Source organism: Schistocerca serialis, chromosome 3 (genome assembly GCF_023864345.2).
Source record: "Schistocerca serialis cubense isolate TAMUIC-IGC-003099 chromosome 3, iqSchSeri2.2, whole genome shotgun sequence".
Taxonomy (NCBI): domain Eukaryota; kingdom Metazoa; phylum Arthropoda; class Insecta; order Orthoptera; family Acrididae; genus Schistocerca; species Schistocerca serialis.
Window position 1 is genome coordinate 165,052,196 of NC_064640.1, and position 22,480 is coordinate 165,074,675.

Genomic DNA, 22,480 nt, shown 5'->3' on the forward strand with positions numbered 1-22,480 from the left:
CATTAGTGAGTTATGGAATTTTCTGGGAAAATTCTTATTACAGAGATAGTTTTTTTTTCCAGAATACAAAAGCACATTACAAGAATTATATCTGGCATTAGTTAAAGAACATTCAGCAGTGATCTCTTCATAAAACTGAGTATTTTAAAAATACTTCACAAAAAATTCCTGGGTGCACATGTATTCAGGAACCGTCTTCTGCACCTGAGTTACAAGCAGATAATTTAGTGGAGATGAATACTGAATTAAAGAACTTTCTATTGGACAATACCAGGTACTCAACTCAAGAGTATCTTCTCAGAAACTCTTAAATTTGATGTTTTAGGTTAATGTAGGGACTTCATAAAACAAATTACACATGGCGTCTCATGGTAACACAATTTCTCAGCAAGAGTGAAGCTTTCTCAGAAGAGAGTTCATGTTTCAGGTTTCCTGATGCTGTTCAGGAAACAGGTGTATCACAGTGTGTGACTAAAATGGCATGGCAGCTGGAAACATACTCCAGAGTTGAAGTAAGTGGGACAATATGAGCCTTGTGGGCAAAACATCTAAACTGCACACAGGTTCATGATGAAATTCTGGTGATATGTGAACCAAATGCAAAATTTGGTTAAATTTGGTTAAATGATTCCAACAATTTGACCAAGGCTGCTCAGACATAGGTGATGCTGGTCAGGAAGTCCAGATCTTACACCATGTGATTTTCCAGTGATGAGGATATTCACACAGCAGTTCTTCAATGACTCTGTTACCTCAGGGCAGATTTCTATCATCGAGGCATTGAATATATTCTGACCATTGTGTACAGAGACTTGGTGACTATGTTCAAAAATAATGTAATGAATCTGTGTGACTCTGAAGTGTAGTGCAGCAGTCAATAAATGTTAGTTGGTGTGCTATAATAATGTGTAACTTACTTTTTGAAGTCCGAAGATATGTGTGCATGACACACTATCCGTGTTACAGACTACTGTTAAGTTGCAGCTAATGACAAACCTTAGCACCAAGTTGATCAACACCATGACACCAATAAAGCAAAAGCTATTTAATATCTTAGGTTTGACAAGGAAGGAAGAGGAAAATGGCAATGTCTTTGCTTAAGAAACCATCATGGCATTTACTTAAAATAATTTAGTGAAACCTCATAAAAAATAGGTCAGGATTGCCATCTGGAGATTAGAATCCAATATCTTCTGCAATGCTTTCTGCAAAAATTATTTTGAGCAGTGACTTCAAGAGCCAACACAACACACAAATATTTTAAATCAACATACCAGACCTCTTCGCAACAAAAAATTCTAAGCAAGTACACAACTGGCCATTAAAATTGCTACACCAAGAAGAAATGCAGATGATAAACAGGTATTCATTGGACAAATATATTATACTAGAACTGACATGTGATTACATTTTCACGCACTTTGGGTGCATAGATCCTGAGAAATCACTACCCAGAACAACCACCTCTGGCCATAATAATGGCCTTGATATGCCTGGGCATTGAGTCAAACAGAGCTTGGATGGTGTGTACAGGTACAGCTGCCCACGCAGCTTCAACACAATATCACAGTTCATCAAGAGTAGTGACTGGCGTATTGTGACGAGCCAGCTGCTCGCCCACCATTGACGAGACATTTTCAATTGGTGGGAGATCTGGAGAATGTGCTGGCCAGGGCAGCAGCCGAACATTTTCTGTATCCAGAAAGGCCCGTACAGGACCTGCAACATGCAGTCTGGCATTATCCTGCTGAAATTTAGGGTTTCACAGGGATCGAATGAAGGGTAGAGCCATGGGTCGTAGCACATCTGAAATGTAAAGTCCACTGTTCATAGTGTCGTCAATGCGAACAAGAGGTGACCGAGATGTGTAACCAATGGTACCCCATACCATCACGCCGGGTGATACGCCAGTATGGCGATGACGAATGCATGCTTCCAATATGCGTTCACCGCGAAGTCACCAAATACTGATGCGACCATCATGATGCTGTAAACAGAACCTGGATTCATCCGAAAAAATGACGCTTTGCCATTCGTGCACCCAGGTTCGTCATTGAGTACACCATAGCAGGGGCTCCTGTCTGTGATGCAGCATCAAGGGTAACCGCAACCATGGTCTCCGAGCTGACAGTCCATGCTGCTGCAAATGTCATCGAACTGTTCATGCAGACGGTTGTTGTCTTGCAAACGTCCCCATCTGTTGACTCAGGGAGCGAGACATGGCTGCATGATCCACTACAGCCAAGCGGATAAGATGCCTGTCATCTCGACTGCTAGTGATACGAGGCCGTTGGGATCCAGCACGGCGTTCCGTATTACCCTGCTGAACCCACCGATTCCAGATTCTGCTAACAGTCATTGGATCTCAACTAATGCGAGCAGCAATGTCGCGATACGATAAACCACAATTGCGATAGGCTACAATCCGATCTTTATCAAAGTCGGAAACGTGAAGGTACGCATTTCTCCTCCTTACACGAGGCATCACAACAACGTTTCACCAGGCAATGCCAGTCAACTGCTGTTTGTGTATGAGAAATCGGTTGGAAACTTTCCTCATGTCAGCACATTGTAGGTGTTGGCACCGGTGTGAACCTTGTGTGAATGCTCTGAAAAGCTAATCATTAGCATATCACAGCATCTTCTTCCTGTCATTTAAATTTCGCATCTGTAGCACGTCATCTTTGTGGTGTAGCAATTTTAATGGCCAGTAGTGTAGATTCTTATCAGATGATGATATCTTTTACCATCTATTAACATCATCAAAAGATCAAAATATATTTCAAAATAGTGTAGGCAAGATATCTGCAAGGTAAAAAAAGTGGCAATTGATCCTAAACAAAAAATATTAGGTCCACCACATGAATACCAAAAGATTCCTTTAAATTTTGGTTGCATGAATCACGCAGATTTGAAGGGTGTCGATTCAACTAAATACCAAAGGATTATTATTATGAACAACTTAAATTGGTATCATTATATAGGAAATTTCTGGGGGAGGGGATGAAAACCAAAGATTGAGGTTTATTGGCAGAACACTTAGAAGGTGCAATAAATCTACTAAAGATACAGCTTACACTATGCTTGCCCATACTCCTTGGAATATTTTTACACAGTATGGGAGCCTGGCCATATAGGATTGATAGTGAATATCAAAACAGTTCTAAGAATGGCAGCTCTTTTTTATTATTGCAAAGTAGCGGAGGGGGTGTTAAGGATATAAGTGAGAGGGGTGGTTAATAGTAATAACAAAGGCTTTTTAATTGTGATTACTTTCCATAAAATTTCAGTCATCAACTTGCTCCTATGCCTGCCAAACTATTTTGTTGTCTCCCACCCACATAGGGAGAAATGACAGAATGGGACAGTAGAGAAATAGTCTGAAAGTTGTTCTGTGAACCTTCTGGCAAACACTTAAGTTTGAATTCCAGAGTAATCAAGTAGATGTACATTTATTTACCACCAGATGACATATAAATCACATGTTAATGTTGAAAGTTTCTGCTTCCCTATAAGTAAGATCATGCATTTATTCTGGTGAAAACATAGCATTATGAAAATAACAGATAATTTTTAATATTACTGCATTTTATAATTTTTGAATGTACTGCTGTTATCACCTTCACATTTGTAGTATAATAAGTTTAAAGATATGCTAATTATTATTATCCAAATCTTTCAATAGTGTTTTCATTAGTTACTGACTCTTTTTAATATGCAGTTAAGTAGTGCCCAGCAGCATATCAGCTACGATTATTCTAATTCTTGTGGCTATTATGCAGTAACCAAATGGATTTTCCTGAAACATACACTTTTCCCCATCTGCAGAAGACTTCTTAGGTGGAGGAGGATTATGGGTGGAGGGGGGTTGTGGCTTCTATAATTCGCTGTGTCCACCAGCTCTCTGCTGGATCTAGTGAAATTTTATAGCAACGGATATTTGTGCCAAGGCATGATGTCACATGTTTTCTTTTAAATGTGAATACCATTGGCTGTTGTTGTCTGCTCTCATATACCATCACTATTGCCATGCGAAAGGAGACTGGTCTCCCTCCTCTTCAGTATTGGAAGCCATATACCATTAAGCTTAACACTTTTATCTTATTGACTGAAATTATCGTTGTGTTTGGTAGACTCTAGTGCCTCTCTCTACAGCATATCATAGTACCGACACTCTCTTGGCTGGCAGTGCCTGAATGTAATAAATCGAAATCAATGGTTTCCTAACTGCAAAATTTCTCGAGCTACAGTTCACCTACTCTTTTCTTCTGCTCTATAGTTGCCCCTATCCTCTTCCATTTGCTTTGCCACTGTTCTCTTTATAGTACACCTGCACACAATTCATGATTTTTGTATACCACTGCTTTTTCTAGTGGTTGGTGAGCATCCTTTGCTTACCTTAAACATTCCTGTATTTAATTTGTGGGTATCTGTACTACACTGATATGTCAGTTTCCCAAGATCTTTCCTACACGGTGACTGACATTTTTAATGAGGGATAAAAATACCCTTGGTTTTGTTGGTGGTTGTACACTACTGTGGCCTCTCTATGATGGTTATAACATTGTTTGTACAGCTGAGGACCAGTGCTGATTTCTTAACAACACAGTAGTAAGGTATTTCACTTTTTCTCCAAGTAACTCCAGTTCACATATTGTTCTTTCTCTGCTGTGGATGGTGATTTAAATCCTGATGTTGCTGACAGTCTGTGTGTTAGGGTTTTTCCACACACATTGTGTCCCACGCTACTATTTACTTCCTTGAAAACTTACACATTCAAGTTCTAGTATGTATGACTGAGGCAAACAACACACTATGGTTGATGTGCCCAGGTAGCCAATAAAATGGAATTTTATTGAGTCTAATAAACAAAATACAGTACCATCAACTTGAGGGAATTTGCACTAGAAGTGTAACTTCAACAAAGTACCTTGTTGAATTCAATATTTTCCAATGCTAAAAATTAAATTAGTGTAATGTTGGTAGTTATGCAATCGATAGTATATATCGATGTATAAAAATGACGTAACTTTTTAATTTGGCAACCCTGAGGCACTAACTGTGGTATGCTGCAAAGAAGCAGTTAAGATTTCATATTTGAAAAATCACTGTGTACTTCTGTATTACAATGAGAAGGTAAGAAATTTATGATGTATATAATTTGTTAAGTAGGTCTAGTTTTTAGTTATACTAAATAAACTATCATGAATTTTTCATAAAATCTCTTTGACTGATTATAATCATGAACCATTAAAAAAAGTGGACAACTAGCAGGCTTACTTTACACAAGATTTATTTCATGTTCTTTTTCTATATTTGAGATTTCAAAATGCTGAGAGTTTGTGAAAGGAGTCCAGGGGGCAACAAAATATTGCAGCTATACTTTGGAGAATTTAAGGAGAGCATTTAAGACCACTTTGAAATGTAGAGGGAAAAGTTTGGCATCCTCATGAAAACAATTTTGAGTAAAGTTAAAAGAAAACAAGTTCAAATGGTTGCCAGTCAGTGTCTTTTAAATTTGACTGAGTAAAAAGGATGGACACAGAGAGGTTAGATTCAAAAATATTTATGGGGAGCGGACTGGGTTTGGCTATTTGTAAAAAGAAGCAAGACTCATCTACAGAAATGGATCTGCTCAAACATCAAAAGATGCCATGCCGAAGTGGGCAGAAATGATATTATTGCCTACTTTAATAACCTCAAAATTATACTGGCAAGTGTTCCACCAAAAAGTATAGATAACTATGATGCCACTGACCTCACTGATGACTCTGGTAAAAAATTGGCAGTTGTGAGACAAGGTCAGAAATACCATGAAGATAACAAAATGTGCAAAATTTGTGTAGTCACTCCAGTTGACAGTAACAGTTTCCTGGAGAGTGAGTTGGCACTACTCGATTAGGTCTGATAGTTAATCACTGAAGCACTGTAATGTCCTACTAAGTAAGCACTGATAATGCTCTGGAGTGTCCTAGTGGGTACTCACTGACATTGCCAGAGGATGTTCGAATGTGGATGAAGTCCATAGTGATAGTGCCCCATGAGACGAGCTTGAAGACGAGTCAGAGATGAAATCCCACAAAGTGATAAGCTGAAGTAGACTCCAACCGGTGGACTGCTAGGCGCTAGCAGTGTAGAGTGTACAGGGCACTCAGTGGAAGAGCTTTGATTGACGGACTGCTTGGAACAGCTGGCGTAGAGCCCAGAGCATAGAATCCTCCTGGAGAAACAACTCCAATTCAGAAACCACTAGGCATACGGCAAACAGTGTGAACTGATTGCAGAGTGGTCAGGTAGTGACCTAAATACTCATACAGTAGAAGGATATTGACAGACCCACAGAATCAAGGTAGAGCTGTAATTGCAGCACTGTTTGCAGTAATGTTTCTGCCTCTGGTGGAAAGGCTGGTGCCACATGGTACAGTGGTGACTATTGGAGTTTGTTTGTAAACTACACAGCATATTTGTTGTGGTTGTGGACTGTTTTTGTCTGAGCTCCAGAGGAAGTGTCATTCATGGGCCAGAGCTGTGGCAACCTGCAGTACACGACTGTACGTGGGTGGCTGTGTTGGGAGGCATGGACCCGGGGATTGTTGGCTGAAGGCAAGTGGCTTAAATGTGATCGTGACACATGAATCTGGCTCAGATGAGCACTGGCAGGAGCAAACCTGAAAAAGAGAGACACACAGTCTCATTTTGTTATTAGGTGGAGCTGGCTACTCGATGGGGCAATGGAGACATGAGGTCATAATGGTGGAAGGTCGATTTGGCTGCCAGAGGCAAGAACTTGTGTGATCCAGGTTTGCATCGAAATTACCAGAAGTGTGCAACTGAAGGGCTAGGGAAGTCTTGCAGTTGGCCTGAGTAGAGTGTCCAGATGAGGAACAGCTCCAACCCTCATGTCACAAGAAGACCTTGTGACTGCACCTGGTGCCACTGGTGTGAGGAGACCTGAACAAGCAACCAAGCAGGTTCGCAAAGAACATTGATTATTGGAAGGCATATTTTATTTTGTTCAATTGTTACAACCAAAAGCCATACCAAAACCTAATTTAGACATCAAACTACTGAAGGAACTGTCTGTTAAAGAAAACTATGCGACTGACATAAATAAGTGATTTACGGCATTGCAAGAAGCTAAGGAGGAAATATCTAACCGGAGTCCTAGAATCTATAGAAGTGGAAAGCAGGAATGGAAACTCAAGGAAGTTTTTTCAGTATTCAAAGAAAAGTAAGAGTGGTTATAAAAGTGAAAACCTATTCATAAAAGATAAAAATCAAAATATGCTAACATAGCTGGAAGATATCCTAGAAAGATGGAAGGAGTATTTCTCAGAAATGTTAAATTGCAATGATCAGCATATAACCTTCAATTACACAATGTCTGAGAGTGACAGCATTAATAATGACAAATATAGAATCACAGAACAGGAAGTGATCCACACCATTCAAAAGCCAAAAAACAACAAGGCAACAGGCGAGGACCAGATATCAGCAGAGATGTTAAATGAGGGTAGAAGCAAACTACACAAAGAAGTTTATAACCTTTTCACAATGATATGGAAAACTGAAACACTGCCTGAAGATTGGAAAACTGCAATAATTTGTCCCATACATGAGAAAGGAAACAGAATGGAGTGTGGAAATTATAGAGGAATCAGTCTGCTGAACATAACATACAAAATCCTGTCAATGCTCATTCTGGAAAAACTTCAACCTTATGCAGAAAACATTATTCAAGACTATCCGGCTGGATTTCGAACAAACCGTTCCACAACTGATAATTTGTTTACTATACAACAGATCTTTGAGAAATACTGGGAACTTAACAAAAACATCCACTGTCTCTTCATTGACTTCCAGTGAGCCTATGACAGCATCCACAGAAGTAGCCTCTATAACACATTACGAGAATTTAGTATAACCAGTAAAATCATTAGGATGATACAACTGTGCATGGATGGCTCTCGGGCAGCAGTAAAGTTCAGACGATCCATATCCCCCACCTTTCCAATGAAAACAGGCTTATGACAAGGAGATGCTCTTTCATGCGTCCTCTTCAACCTTGCACTAGAGAAAGTGGTTCGAGAGAGTAATTTACATCTATACAATGGTCTCCAATTCGAACACGGTGAAGTAAAACTCCTGGCTAAAGCAGATGATATAGTGTTGCTGAGTGAAACTGAAGAACTGAAAGACATGTACAGGTCTCTCAGGCATAGTGCCAGCAAAATGGGGTTTTTGATTAACCAAGAGAAAACAGAATATATGGAAATAGGTCGAGTCATAGACCCAAATCCTTGCTTTTAAGTTGACCAACATTCTAAATTCAGAAAAGTTCTTCATTTTAAATACCTTGGATCACATTTAAACAGTAAAAATATCATAACAATGGATATAAATGAAATAATAGTCTCAGGATCAAGATGTCTGTACTCACTAAGCAACCCACTCAAAAGTAAAGCTTTGTCAATTGCCACAAATATGAAGATATACAACACTGTCATCTGCCCTATAGTACTGTATGGTTCAGAACGCTGGACGCTTACAAAGAATGAAAGAGAAAAGCTGAATGTGTTCAAAAGAAAAGTAATGAGAAAAATCTGGGGACCTGTGTTGGAGAATGGCATTTGTAGAATTCAAAAGAACAATCAAATTTATCAGTTAATGAAGCAACCCACTATCAATCAGAAATTAAAAAGTAGGAGACTGCAATGGGCTGGACATGTGGCTAGAATGGAAAACAACAGAGTCACCAAGAAAGCATTTGAAGGAACTCTCCAGACAACAAGACCATTGGGATGACCTCGTACAAGTTGGAAAGATGACAGAGAAGGACATCGCAGCATTAGGAATTTCCGCAGGGTGGAGAGAGACTGTGAGAGATAGAAGGCGGTGGAAGCAGATCGTTGATGCAGTGCATGGTCTACAGGGCCTGTGACCTCTGAGAAGAAGAATACTGTATTTTGTTATGTTGCTCATCTAAAACCAGTGCAAAGCATAAGGTGTGTGGCCTTCCTGGCGGATAATAGGAGAAGTGTGTGAGAACCTTCAGAAGGTGCAGAAGGGACCTGACAGGGCTGGGTTGTGGGCAAGTTTAAGCAGGGAAGGATGGCCCGTGAAAGCCAGACCAGAAGCATGTCGAGTCTGCAATGTGATGCCAGAAGCGATGATGCCATTGGACATGACGATGCCACTGAAAGCAATGGTGCCTGCAGCAGTGCTGACGGCTCCTGTGAGGTCGCTCTGGAAAGTGATGGTGGCATGAAAAGGTGCCACTGGAGGAACAGGATGGTTAATGAGAGCATGAAAAGATTATGTGTCACAGGCTGGGGAAAGGCTGTAAGGTAGTGGGAGTCCTGATAGCTTTCAGTATGTAGATAAAAAATGAAGGCCTGGAAGGTGTCAAGGAGTGGCATGGAGAATACCATGAAATGTGTAAGGTGTTGAAATGTGGCATAGAGGATGCCACAGAATATGTAATGTGTGGATGAGCACTGGGAATGAGGCAAAGAGAACAGAAGGGTATCCAGGAAGACGCTACAGAATATGGAGTGTGCATTGGAGCACAAAAATTGTCAGAGTAAGCATTGAATTGGTCCCGAAAGTGGATATACGACAGGTAGGATGGTTTGTACCTTGGTTAAGGAACAGAAGAATGTGACAGGGATGAGCACCAAAATAAGCAAGGAGAAAGATTAAGAGAGACAGTTGGCACTGAGCGCACACATAAGCAGCGAAAATTATCAGCAATGGTCTGAAGTAGTGCCTCGGTATGGAAGGCTACTCTGGGAAAGCACAAAACTGAGGGAACATCATCCCTAAGTCAAGTATTCTCCTCACTATGGTAGTGGGGACAAGAACATTGAATCTTCAATCCTCGGTGCTGGTGAGTGTGACTAAATGTTGCAAACTTTGATCCTTGTCACCATTGTAGGAACTAGGAGGTTGCAAACATTGATTCTCATCATCATTGCAGTGGGACTAGTAGGAAGCAGACTATGATCTGAATCACCACTGTAGTAGGACATTGAGGGAGCAAACAGTGATCCTTGTTGCCATTGTAGTGAGACAAGAAGGGAGCAGATGGTGATCCTTGTCATCATTGTAGTGTTCATGACTGAGGGCACCAACACACTATGATTAATGTGCCTAGGTAGACAATAACAATGGAACTTCATGGAGTCTAATAAACAAAATACAATAACAGTTTCCTGGAATTTGAGTTGGCATTAGCATTGTCCTGGAGTCTCCTAGGAGGTAATCTTTAACATTACACAGGGATGTTAATATGTGGATGAAGTCCACAGCAATAGCACCTCACAAGGCAATGAGCCTGCAGACAAAATGCTGTGAAGTGGTTAGCTATGGTGGACTCTGATTCGTGACTTGCTAGGCATGGCTAGTACAGAGTGCAGAACATAGAACATGCTGAAAGAACTCTGATTGAGGAACTGCTAGGTGCAGTCAGTGTTAAGCCCGGAGTGTGAACTGACTGCAGAGCAGTTGGACAGTTACCTAAACCCTCATCTCGTAGAAGGATACTGACAGAGGCACACGACTCACAGAATCGAGGCACTGCTGTGATGGCAGTACCGTTTGCAGTGGTGCTTGTGTCTCTGACAGTGAGGCTGACACCACTTGGTACCATGGCAGCTGCTGGAGGTTCAGTTGTTAACAACTCATAGTATTTGTGTGTTGCTGCAGATTATTTTCATCTGAGTTCCAGAGAAAGTGTCATTAATGGGCCAGAACTGCAGCAACCTGTGGTGATCAAGTGTACAGTTTGTGGCTCTGTCAGCAGGAGATACAGCAGAAGCTACATAATCTGCTGCAGATGGGAACAAAATGTTAGGTTTATCATTAATTCATATACTGTGTTTCGTAAATATTAACATGTACAAGAGTCTTCAGGAATGTGTAACACATTAAGCTATATATTAATAGGCAGAAGCAAATATCAGGGGCTGATCCTGTATAGTAATCTAGCAACCAACTGCAACTAATGGTAATCAGTTCACATTTTTATTACTTTTTAATACATTATAAATCAGGATATTATATCATAAGTAGAAAAGCAGATATTCTGAAGAAAACTTCTCCACATAATGTTTTTATTATTGCTTCACACTAAATGTTTATATAACTATACTGGTTTGAGAAAATACTATCATATATCTATATAATGGAAAACTTAAAATTTGTTTACACTGAAACATTTTGTTAAGAAGAATTTACATCCTAGCATCCAAAATATTCTGACAAATTATAAAAGGAGTTCCAGTAAAGTAATCTTTCCTTTATTTTTGAATATCTTGGATTTTTCAGTTTATAGCCCAATTTGGATGGGCAACTTGTTAAAGACTTTTGCACCAGTCTATTCAGAGTCCTAATCAAGGCTGCATGGCTGTATGGGTATTATTTTTGCTTCCAATATTGTGGCTGAGAATTTCACAATTCATCCTAAACACTAACCAAAATTATAGTAATCAGTAAATATATTGGCACACGAGTGTAAGAAACTCAAGGTACCTGTAGAAGTTTTGCATGCTATTTGAATGTTGACATATATTTTCTTACTTTTGGCAGCAAACAAGCTGTAAGGCTGTTCTACACAACCATTGATGGTGCTAGATACAGAAAATGCCAATGACATAATTTTTCTTGTTTAATTCTACCAGAACTGAGTTAATGAGATCATATACTACTATATCTATAGAGAATCCTTTATGGAAACCAAACTGAGTATTTTGTAAAAGGCTACTATCAGAAAAGTTGTTCAGTCTTCTGTTATAACCTACCTTACCAAAAAAATGTTGAAAATATGATGAGGACGGAGATGGATCTATTACTAAAGATGACTTTTTAATCTCCAAATTCATAAATTAGGTATTACTATCGTATATTTCAGTCTTTCAGGAAGCACTCCATGTCTCATTAACTTGGCTCTGAGCATTATGGGACTTAACATCTGAGGTCATCAGTCCCCTAGAAATTAAAACTACTTAAACCTAACTAACCTAAGGACATCACTCACATCCATGCCCGAGGCAGGATTTGAACCTGCGACCGTAGTGGTCGCGCGATTCCAGACTGAAGCGCCTAGAACCGCTCGGCCACACCGGCCAGCGTCTCATTAACTGACTATAAAGGTAGCACAAATATGGGGGGGGGGGGGGGGGGGGGGGGGAAGGGGCGGGGGGGGAAGGGGCGGGGGGAAGGGGCAGGGTAGCGGAGCGGACAGTGTTATCAAGTAGTTGGAAAGAGGTTTTAGTACTCTGGTTGAAACACCAACACTGTAGCCAGAACAGTTATTGGTTTTCAGTGACATAATGATTTTTGTAATCTTTGTAACACTTTAGCTTGCAAACCCAATATCTGATAATGGAATTTGCTTTTTTAAAAAAATAATCCTCTTTGCCATGACGAAATAGCCCAGAAACTTTTGTAATTGTAAAATTCCTAACTATTAAAGCTTAACTTTAAATGTGATCATCCACAATCTGAGAAAGAAATTTTGTATTTAAAAAAATACTTTACGTGCTCACTGGATGAGGCCTTCAGATTTTAACTGTTACCAAAACTTCTAATTTTTCAGTGGCTAGTGCTGTGAAGTGCTACATTTGCAGCTGGAATCCAAGAGATTATGACAATGATACATGTACAACAGACAATTTCAATCCACAGCGTACAAGAACAGATGAATGTGATGCAGGATGTGAGACTGTTATCATGAGAGACAGCAATGGTAAGAATAGTGACAAGTTGATACCTTGTTTAAAAAATTATGGTTGCTTTATGATTGTTATTCCTATTATATTTGGTATTGTAACTTCAAACCAAAATTTTGATTACGATTTGTTAGAATCATTTATATTGCTAAATCTAAATTACAGAAGAACAGAGTTTAATGCCTTGACACTGTTGGGGTAACTAGAAATGAAGCAAAGTTCAGATTGGACAAGGACTAGAAATTAAGTTAGCTGTGCCCTTCTCAAAGGCGCTATGCCAACACATTAAGTTAGCTGTGCCCTTCTCAAAGGTGCTATGCCAACATCCATTCACAGCAATGTAGAGATATTATTAGAAAACTGGATTGGACTCCCTCTCCTTTAGGATGCAATACTAGTGTCTTAACTACAGCACCACCTCACTTGATCACGGTGCAGAAACTGAGCAATGTGTTGCAGTGATGAGACACAGACCCACAGTCAAACCCCATCTAAGAACCCACGAGGAACTTCAGGGATAATAGGAAATTGGCCCAATTGGAGTTATGTCTGACTGCTGCTGCACATGGATGACATTGGGACATTTAAAAACCTCAAAGTACTATATAACAAGATTCTCATAATAAAAATATTTCTTTCTCAGGGCATCCTGTCACAAATGATCCTCCTAAACAAGAGAAGAAAATAAAACTGATGTTAACAACTACCCCACCATCAGACTGAGAGGGCAAAGGAATCAATATTACACGGAAAGTAACATATTGCAAACAATTTTCAGATGACACTGCGCTGTTTACAGATTGGCCAGATGACCTACAGGAAATTTTAGAAAAACTAACAAAGTAAACAAACACGCTGGCCCTTGCATGGATCCCATAAAATCAAAATGAATGACGAAAAAAGCCAGAGATCAAGCTGAAGGCTACCTGTGCGAATATACACAGCAGTTTATATGCCTCAGACTAATGTTGGCAGCTGGAAATTGGTGCCTGAACAAAAAGCATTTGAAAAAGAACAGAAGCTTAGGGTTTTATATGGAAGGCAATCTGTCCCTGTTTAAAGATGACAATCTTTAATATTTCTACCACTTACATAGTTCACAGGAAAAAGTTAAAGTAACTGAGCGAGAATGTATGGGCAGGGATGACATTGTTGGACTAGCTTTCGACTTCATACATAACTTACCTCTGCCAAACATACCAGTATGCAGGACGCATCCTATTTACGTCAGTTGTGGGTTAACTGTTTCTGCATTTATGATATAAAGTCCAGGTGTTCCACAGTGTACTTGTATCATGAAGATGAAGTGAAAAAAGGAGCGAATGAGATCTGTTCATTCCTGTACCATTACACTGAAAACTATGTACCGAAGAATGTTACAGAAGTACACCTGTTCTTAGACAGAGCACCTGGTCAAAATAAAAATAATACCATAGAAAAGGTGTGCCTTGCATTGAGAGACACTGAAATATTTTAAAAAATCACTCATTTCCCGAAAGAGCTCACTCGTTTCTCCCTTGTGACGGTGTGTTTGGAATCCTGAAGAGACAAGTACGGAAATGTGACCGAATTTACACCTACAGAGTATGTGGAAATCATAGCAAACAGTATCTCTGTAGGGATAGTCGTTATGGTAGGAATATGAAGACATAATGGACATTGACACATGGTGGCCTTGTCTTTACACAAAAAAGCCCAGTCTAGTAAAGCGGCATAGTCTAGGGAAAACAGCGTATCTCAAGATGCCTTGTCAAGAAACACAAAATTTTTCTGTGGCAATGTTCAAAGAATTTCGTTATAAAGCAACGAAGCCCCAAGCTGGGAGTCGTGACTGCCTACCCTTCCATTAACAACTGTCGGCCACTCCTTTAATCTGGAAAAAAACTAAACTCACTTCGTTTTAAAATGGGTTGCAATCGGTACGGTATGTGATGAAAAAAAGGGTTAGAATCAATAAAAAGGAAACTAGAGATTTTCAGAAACTAGTTAAGTACATCTATGGTTGGGCGCTAATGACCTCAGTAGTTGAGCGCCCTTAAACCCCACCAAAAAAAAATACATCTATGGAGAAGACGCTGGAATTTTTTATGGGGAGATATTGAAACGGCCGACTACAAGTGATAACTCACTATGATAAATTACGAACTATCCAGAACTTTGAATTCTATCAAGTAGTTGTTTTCGTGTTCAGTTGAAGATAATTTTCAATTAGTTAATCAATAAATTTAAATTTTTGACCAGAAATGTGTAATTTTGAATATGTTGTACTAATGAAAAGTGCTAAATTGCCTTGTTGACTGTAGAAAGGAACTATGGTATAAATTTTTAATTTTTTTCAGAAGATGCTTTTTAGAATAGATGAATATTATTTTCACTCATAGTATGAATAATTAGCGTGCAACAAATGTCGAAAATATCAGTGCAGTCTGTCAAATAGTTTGACAATAAGAGTGTTTCTTGTTTCTCCTGAAAAGTAAGAAAAAGGGGATTATAGAAGTGTCCGATTTCACCCATCTTCTTTGACCCATGATGTCATCAATACAGTGGAAATGGCTATTTTAAGCGTCTCCAATATTGTGCCTGTAATGTCACTACATACACATGGCAACAAACACGAACATACATATAAATAAGACAATAACATCTCCCTCCAAATATACAATCAAACTAAAGGGACAACCTCAGGAAATTGTGGGTTTTAGTGTGGGGACATGCTAAATATAATAGTAAAAAAAAAACACACCACAATCCCAAAACACAAAAAACGACGAAAAAAAAAATTACAACATTCCGCTACACCAACAAAAAGCTACAGGAATCGGACACTTCTCTTGACCTAAAGGTCAACCACAGCTGCCGGTAGCAAAACACCAACACCTACAACCAAAACTACGGAAATTGGAATAGGACATTTCCCTTGACCTGTGTAGGTGAACCACAGCTGACGATACCAAAACGCCAACACCTACAACTAAAACTACAGAAATTGGAATAGGACATTTCCCGTGACCTGTGTAGGTCAACCACAGCTGACGATACCAAAACACCAATATCTACAACCAAAACTATGAAAATTGAAATCGATCACTTCCTTGACCTATTGCTACCAAAAAATCAACACCTACAACTACCAAAACTAAAACCAAACCACATCACCTCAAAAATCAAACATCCATACATAAATTAAAACACATTAAATCCACTTCACAACGTCGGTGATCAGTCCAAATAACTGGAGGAATTTAATAACTGACAACATGTCCTCCCCCATCTTCGACTGCAGCATAGCACTTATATTTCATTGTCACATCCATAACTAACAACAGAAGTCACAAAATAAATTAAAGGTCTTACTGCACCACAAACAGCAAACCAATAACACCTAACAAGAACACCAAACACACAAATAAAACTGAACTATAAACACTGCCAGCAACTTCACACATCCGACACCAAGGCTCAAATGAACCCAATACAACACATTTCATTCAACACGTACACTCACATCACCAGAGGGCATCATCAAACACAACAAGACCTCTACTAACACAACCAGCTTATAAACCATAATGGCGTCACACTGCAACACCAAAAAGAGACAGATGGAATCGGACGATTCCACTGACACAGAAAAAGTGACATAGTTCTTTTCTCCACCGACTGATTCAATGTTTCTTCCAGTTGATGATGATTGAAATAACAAAACCTGGTCTAGAATAAATATAATATATACAGTTGATGGCAAATAAAAATGGTTTTCTTTAAATAACTTAGGTGTAGCTAATTGCCTACAGTAATTTGAATTATAGTGGTGAAGCAACTCTTTGTTTCTTTAATAAACTATTGACCCTAGAATCAAATGATGTAATTTTGTGTTGCTATCAGTGATATCTACTTGCAAACAAATTCACGTGTCACTATGACCACTTTGAAATTTGACCAATTGAACACTTTTTTTTAAACAAACCACTGGTGGAAAATTCCCAATTTTGCAGACATGCAACATTTATGGTTTCTTACTTTTTTATATACATACTTTGAAAACTGAGATCCCAGATAGACACACTCCTTGTTGGTGATATTTTTGGAGAACGAAACACACCTCTATGAAAAAAATGAGGATTTCACAAATGGTGATCTTTTGAAAATCAGCTTGCTCTGTTCATCCATGAGATGGAACAGCAATCAGATTCTATAAAAAATTTGCTGCCCATTTAGCTGCTATTTTAACCATAATCTCTCAAACAAAAAAAGTGCCCAGTAGTTGGAAGAAAGCACAGGTCATATCTATCTAATAGAATATTCTGAGGTCAAATGTAATGAGGCATCTCAAACAGAATGATCTCCTCCATGCCAATTAAAATCAATTCTGAAAATATCAGTTATACAAAACCCAGGTTTTTGCTTTCCTCATGTGACATCCTGAAAGCCATGGAGTGAGACGATCAGGTAGATGCAGTATTTCTTAACTTCCAAAAACAATGCTTCTTAACAAAAATATGATAATATGGCATAGCAAACAAAATTTTAGACTGTATTGAGGATTACTTGGTAAGTAAGAAACAAATTCTTGGATCTCCATCCACTGACAGAGAAAACACTCTTGTGACCCATCGTGAAGTGTGTGTGTGGTCCATAACAGATAGGACTAACAGGATATAGAAAGTATATAAAAGAAGGGCATTTTGAATAGTGTCAGGCTGTTTAATCCATGGGAGAGCATTACATAAATAAGAAAAGAGATCCATTACCCTTTTTATTATGCTATAGGTGAAAAATGACTGGCAACAGCAAAATACCTAAGGGCGGTCTAAGTGAAATGATAACATCTAACTGATTGTAGCAAAAGTTGAGGCCAGGCTGAGACTCAATGGGAGAATCTTAAGGAAATATAGTTCATTGTGAAAGATGTGGATTACAAAATACTTGTTCAACTGATTCTTGAGTACTGCTTGTCAGTCAGGGACCCTTACGTGATTGGCTTAGTAAAAGGATATAAAGAAAAGAGTGACATGTTTTGTCTTGCATCCGTTTCATAAGTGCAGGAACTCTATAGGAGATGTTTGTTGTTCAAATGCTGAGACTGTAAGTTTTAAGAAGAGTTGAATAACATATCACTTTCTCCCACCTACATCTGACAAAATTACCACAGTGGAAAAAATCAGAGAAATCAGAGCTCCTATGGAGGTTTATCAACAACAATTCTTCCCACACGCCATTTTTGAATGGAAGGGGGAAGATGAGAGACGATGGTACACAAAGTACACTCCACAATACATCACAAAGTGGCTTGTGAAGTTCATAGGTACATCTAAATGTACATATAGACATTTATGTGAAATATATTCGAAATTGTGAATATGGACAACCATCAGCTGAATAATGGAATGATGACAATGAATATTTGTTCCGGATCGGGCTCAAACTCGGATTTACCACTTATTGCGAGCAGGTGCCTTACTATTATATTACCTGAGCATGACCCACAGCCAGACTCAAACTTCCATATGTCATCAACCACATGTCTACAACCTGTGCTTGTACATCCATTAAGTATATTCCTGTCCAGGAGAGACATTTCACGTGAAAGTCGCTTGCCAAGTGTTCATGGATAAGTACGATATTGCAGTGCCTGTATTATTCCAAATTATAATGCAATGTTCCTTTGCATTGTAATGTAGAATAAGACACTGTATGTAGACATTTATAATAAAAGCATCATCATCGACTGTTTGAACTATTTACACAATGTGGTTATACAGTATGGGCATAATATACCATCACAGTAATTAAAAAATATTCACATTATAATGCAGTTCAGATTATATTGAAAACAGGAAAACTAATCATGTGTGAACTGTTTTAAGGAAATAACACTTTGAATTTTCCCTTATCATATTCAAGACCACTGTGACAGCATTACAGGATCCCACAAAACTGGAGACAACATTCATATCCATGACACAAATAACCAGTGTGTTTTCTCAAGTACAGGATATGTTTATAAAGCAGATCTCTATACTCTGGCATCAAATTAATATAAGCATTGCAAAGAAACTTATAAAGACTCAGGACTAAAGATTTTCACTGTAATTTTGAAAAAGGGAAAAGAGTTAGGTTGGGTTGTTTTGGCCGAGGAGACCAGATAGCGAGGTCATAGGTCTCATTGGATTAGGGAAGGATGGGGAAGGAAGTCAGCCATGCCCTTTAAAAGGAAGCATCATGGAATTTGCCTTGAGTGATTTAGGGAAATCACAGAAAACCTAAATCAGGATGGCTGGGCGTGGGATTGAACCGTTGTCCTCCTGAATGTGAGTCCAGTGTGCTAACCACTGCACCACCTCGCTCGGTGAGGGAAAAGAATTCTCTAATGTATCAGAGCAAATGGACAAATAGTAAGCAGTACATTCTGTGACCAATAGATTTTATAGACAACATTAAGAGAAATCAAACAGCCATAAGACCCAACTTTGGTGCTTTGTGACTCATGTACAATAAAGAATAATAATAATAACAATAGAAACCAGTGCATTGTATTTTTAGAGTCTATGGTAGTTCTGCTAACAGAACTTATACTACCTACATCTACTACATATTGTATACACAGACATCAAAAAAAGTTTGCATCACCTCTGTTCCGAGTGTTCCAGAACCTGTACAGAAAATTGGATTAGAGATGAACATAACATCATTTCCACCCTTTTATTGCTCATGAATACCACACATTTAATGTTGTACCACCATACAGCGAGACCTTCAGAGGTGGTGTTCCAGATTTCTGTACACAACGGTACCTCTAATACCCAGTAGCACATCCTCTTGCATTGATCCATGCCTGTATTCATTGTGGCATACTATCCACATGTTCATCAAGGCACTGTTGTTCCAGATTGTCCCACTCCTCAATGGCAATTCGGCGTAGATTCCTCAGAGTGGTTGGTGGGTCATGTTGCCCATAAACACCCCTCTTCAATCTATTCCAGGCATGTTCGATAGGGTTCATGTCTGGAGAACATACTGGCCACTCTAGTTGAGTGATGTCATTATCCTGAAGGAAGTCATTCACAAGATGTGCATGATGGGGATGAGAATTGTTGTCCATGAAGATGAATGCCTCGTCAATATGCTGCTGATATGGTTGCACTATTGATCAGAGTGTCCATGAAGACAAATGCCTCGCCAATATGCTGCTGATATGCTTGCACTATTGATCAGAGGATGGTATTCACATATTGTACAGCCGTTACGGCTCCTTCCATGACTACCAGCGGTGTATGTAGGCCACACATAATGCCACCCCAAAACAGCAGGGAACCTCTACCTTGCTGCACTAGCTGGACAGTCAGGCAGCAGTAGCCAGCCGAGACACAAGCAGCAACAGGGAAGTAACTGATATTGTGACTTTTATGAGTCCCTAACCAGGAGTGAACTTTATAATATCATCTGTGTGCTTTAATAGTTTAGTTTCTCTAGTTTCTGTGTGTTAATTTAATATCTAATAGCCACAGTTCTCGCATTTTTGTTTGCGCCGTAATGTAAACTAATTTTGTGACATTACAAGTTTGTAATCAGGGGCGAATTATTTAGTTTCATCTGAGTGCTTTGGTAGTTAGGGTTTTGAATCTCTGTATATTAATCTAATTTACTAGACACAATTCCTGAGTTTTCATCAGGGTATACAGTACAGTTGTGCAACATGTGCCAATAGTCTGTTTATCTGCATCATTTAGCTTTCCATGATCTTTAGTATGGACAGAGACTGTGATTGTCATGTGTGGATCGAGCTGAGTTGGTGACACTTCGCTCTCAACTTCAGGCTGTGATGACTTCGGTTACACAGCTTGAGGCTGCAGTGGATGGGCACCACCGGTGTGGGCCAGCCACAGGTATCCAATGGATGTCCATCACATCAGAGTCCTCCTATCGGTCCTCACCAGTGGACAGCCCAGTTACTGCTTGCACTGAGGTTGATCCTCACCTGTGGTCGAGTGGGAGGTCGCCTGGGGCTTAGCAGGTGGCAAAAGACTTCCCAGGCGGTCGCACGTAAGGCCTTTCCAGTTTGTCTGACAAACAGGTTCCAGATGCTGTCTATGGCTGACACTGTCACTGAGCCAGATGCTGTTGCCTGTCCTGTTTCAGAGGAAAACTCTCAGCCTGCAAGACCAAATCACAGAGCGTGGGATTATTGATAGTTGGGAGCTCCAACATTAGACATGTTGTGGGACCCCTTAGGGGCCAAGAAGGGAAAGAAAACCAATGTGCACTCTGTGTGCATACCGAGTAGAGTGATTCCAAATGTGAAACGGGTCCTCTCAGATGCCATGAAAAGCACAGGGTGCAGCCAACTGCAGGTGGTTGCTCACTTCAGTACCAATGATGCATGTCACTTTGGATCAGAAGTGTAAAGGATGCCAGTCTTGCTTGCAAGATGAAAGCAGAGCTGACCATTTGCAGCATAGTCGACAGGACCGTTTGTGGACCTCTGGTACAGAGCCAAGTGGAGGTTCTGAATCAGAGGTTCAGACGGTTCTGCAACTGTGTAGGTTGCAGATTCCTCGACTTGCGCCAAAGGGTGGTTGGGTTTCGGGTTCTGCTGAATAGATCAGGTGGCCACTATACGCAGGAGGTGGCTTTTTTGGATAGCAGGGGCTGCGTGGCATGGGCTGGGCAGTTTTTAGGTTAGAAGATCTCGGGAAAACACAAGAAGAGCTTCAGTCACAAAGAGTGCAGGCCGAACACAGCAAGAACGTATATACAGGAACCATCGGTAAAACAGTTGTAAATTGTCATAGCTGTGTTGCAAAAGTACCAGAGCTCCAAACACTAATAGAAAGCACTGATGCTCAAATTGTTATAGGCAAAGAAAGCTGGCTAAAGCCAGAGATAAGCTCGGCCAAAATTTTTCTGAAGAACCTAATGGTATGCCAAAAGCATAGACTAAACACGGTTGGCAGTGGTGTGTTTGTTGCAGTTAGAAGTAGTTTATCTTGTCACGAAATTGAAGTAGGTAGGTCCTGTGAGTTAGTATGGGCAGAGGTTATTATTGGGAACAGGAATAAAATAATAATTGGATGCTTTTACACCCCAATTCAGATGATACAGTTGCTGAAAGATTCAAAGTAAACTTGAGTTTGATTTCAAACACGTACCTGACTCATACGGTTATAGTTGGTGGTGACTTTAATTTACCCTCGATATGTTGGTTAAAATTCATGTTTAATTCTGGATGTATGCATAAAACATCATCCGAAATTGTGCGAAATGCATTCTTTGAAAATTATTTCGAGCAGTTTGTTCATGAGCCCAAGGGAATAGTAAACGGTTGTGAAAACATACCTGACCTCTTAGCAACAAAAAATCCTGAGTTAATAATGAGTGTCAAAACAGATACAGGGATTAGTGGACACAGGGTTGTTCTAGCGAGACTGAATATTGTAACCCCAAATCCTCCCAAAATAAACGAAAAATATGACTATTAAAAAAAGCAGATAAAAATTCATTTGACACCTTTCTGAGAGACAATTCCAAATTAATAATATAAGTGTAGACCAGATGTGGCTTGAATTCAGAGAAATAGTATCAGCAGAAATTGAGAGATATATACCAAATAAATTAACAAACAATGGAGCTGATCCTCCTTGGTACACAAAACGGGTCAGAACACTTTTGCAGAAACAACAAAACAATCATGCCAAATTTAAACAGACACAAAATCCTCAAGATTGGCAATCTCTTACAGAAGCTCAAAA

The 22,480-nt window shown here is 39.5% G+C and overlaps 1 protein-coding gene across 3 annotated transcripts in view; it reads left to right on the forward strand.

Annotated features, from left to right (window-relative positions):
- LOC126469881 (uncharacterized) overlaps positions 1-22,480 on the forward strand; it is a 284,993-nt gene that overhangs the window by 249,479 nt on the left and 13,034 nt on the right. For all 3 annotated transcript variants that reach the window (XM_050097209.1, XM_050097210.1, XM_050097211.1), the window contains one exon: positions 12,599-12,748. In XM_050097209.1, the coding sequence (XP_049953166.1) occupies positions 12,599-12,748 (150 nt within the window). The remainder of the gene's footprint in view (positions 1-12,598; positions 12,749-22,480) is intronic.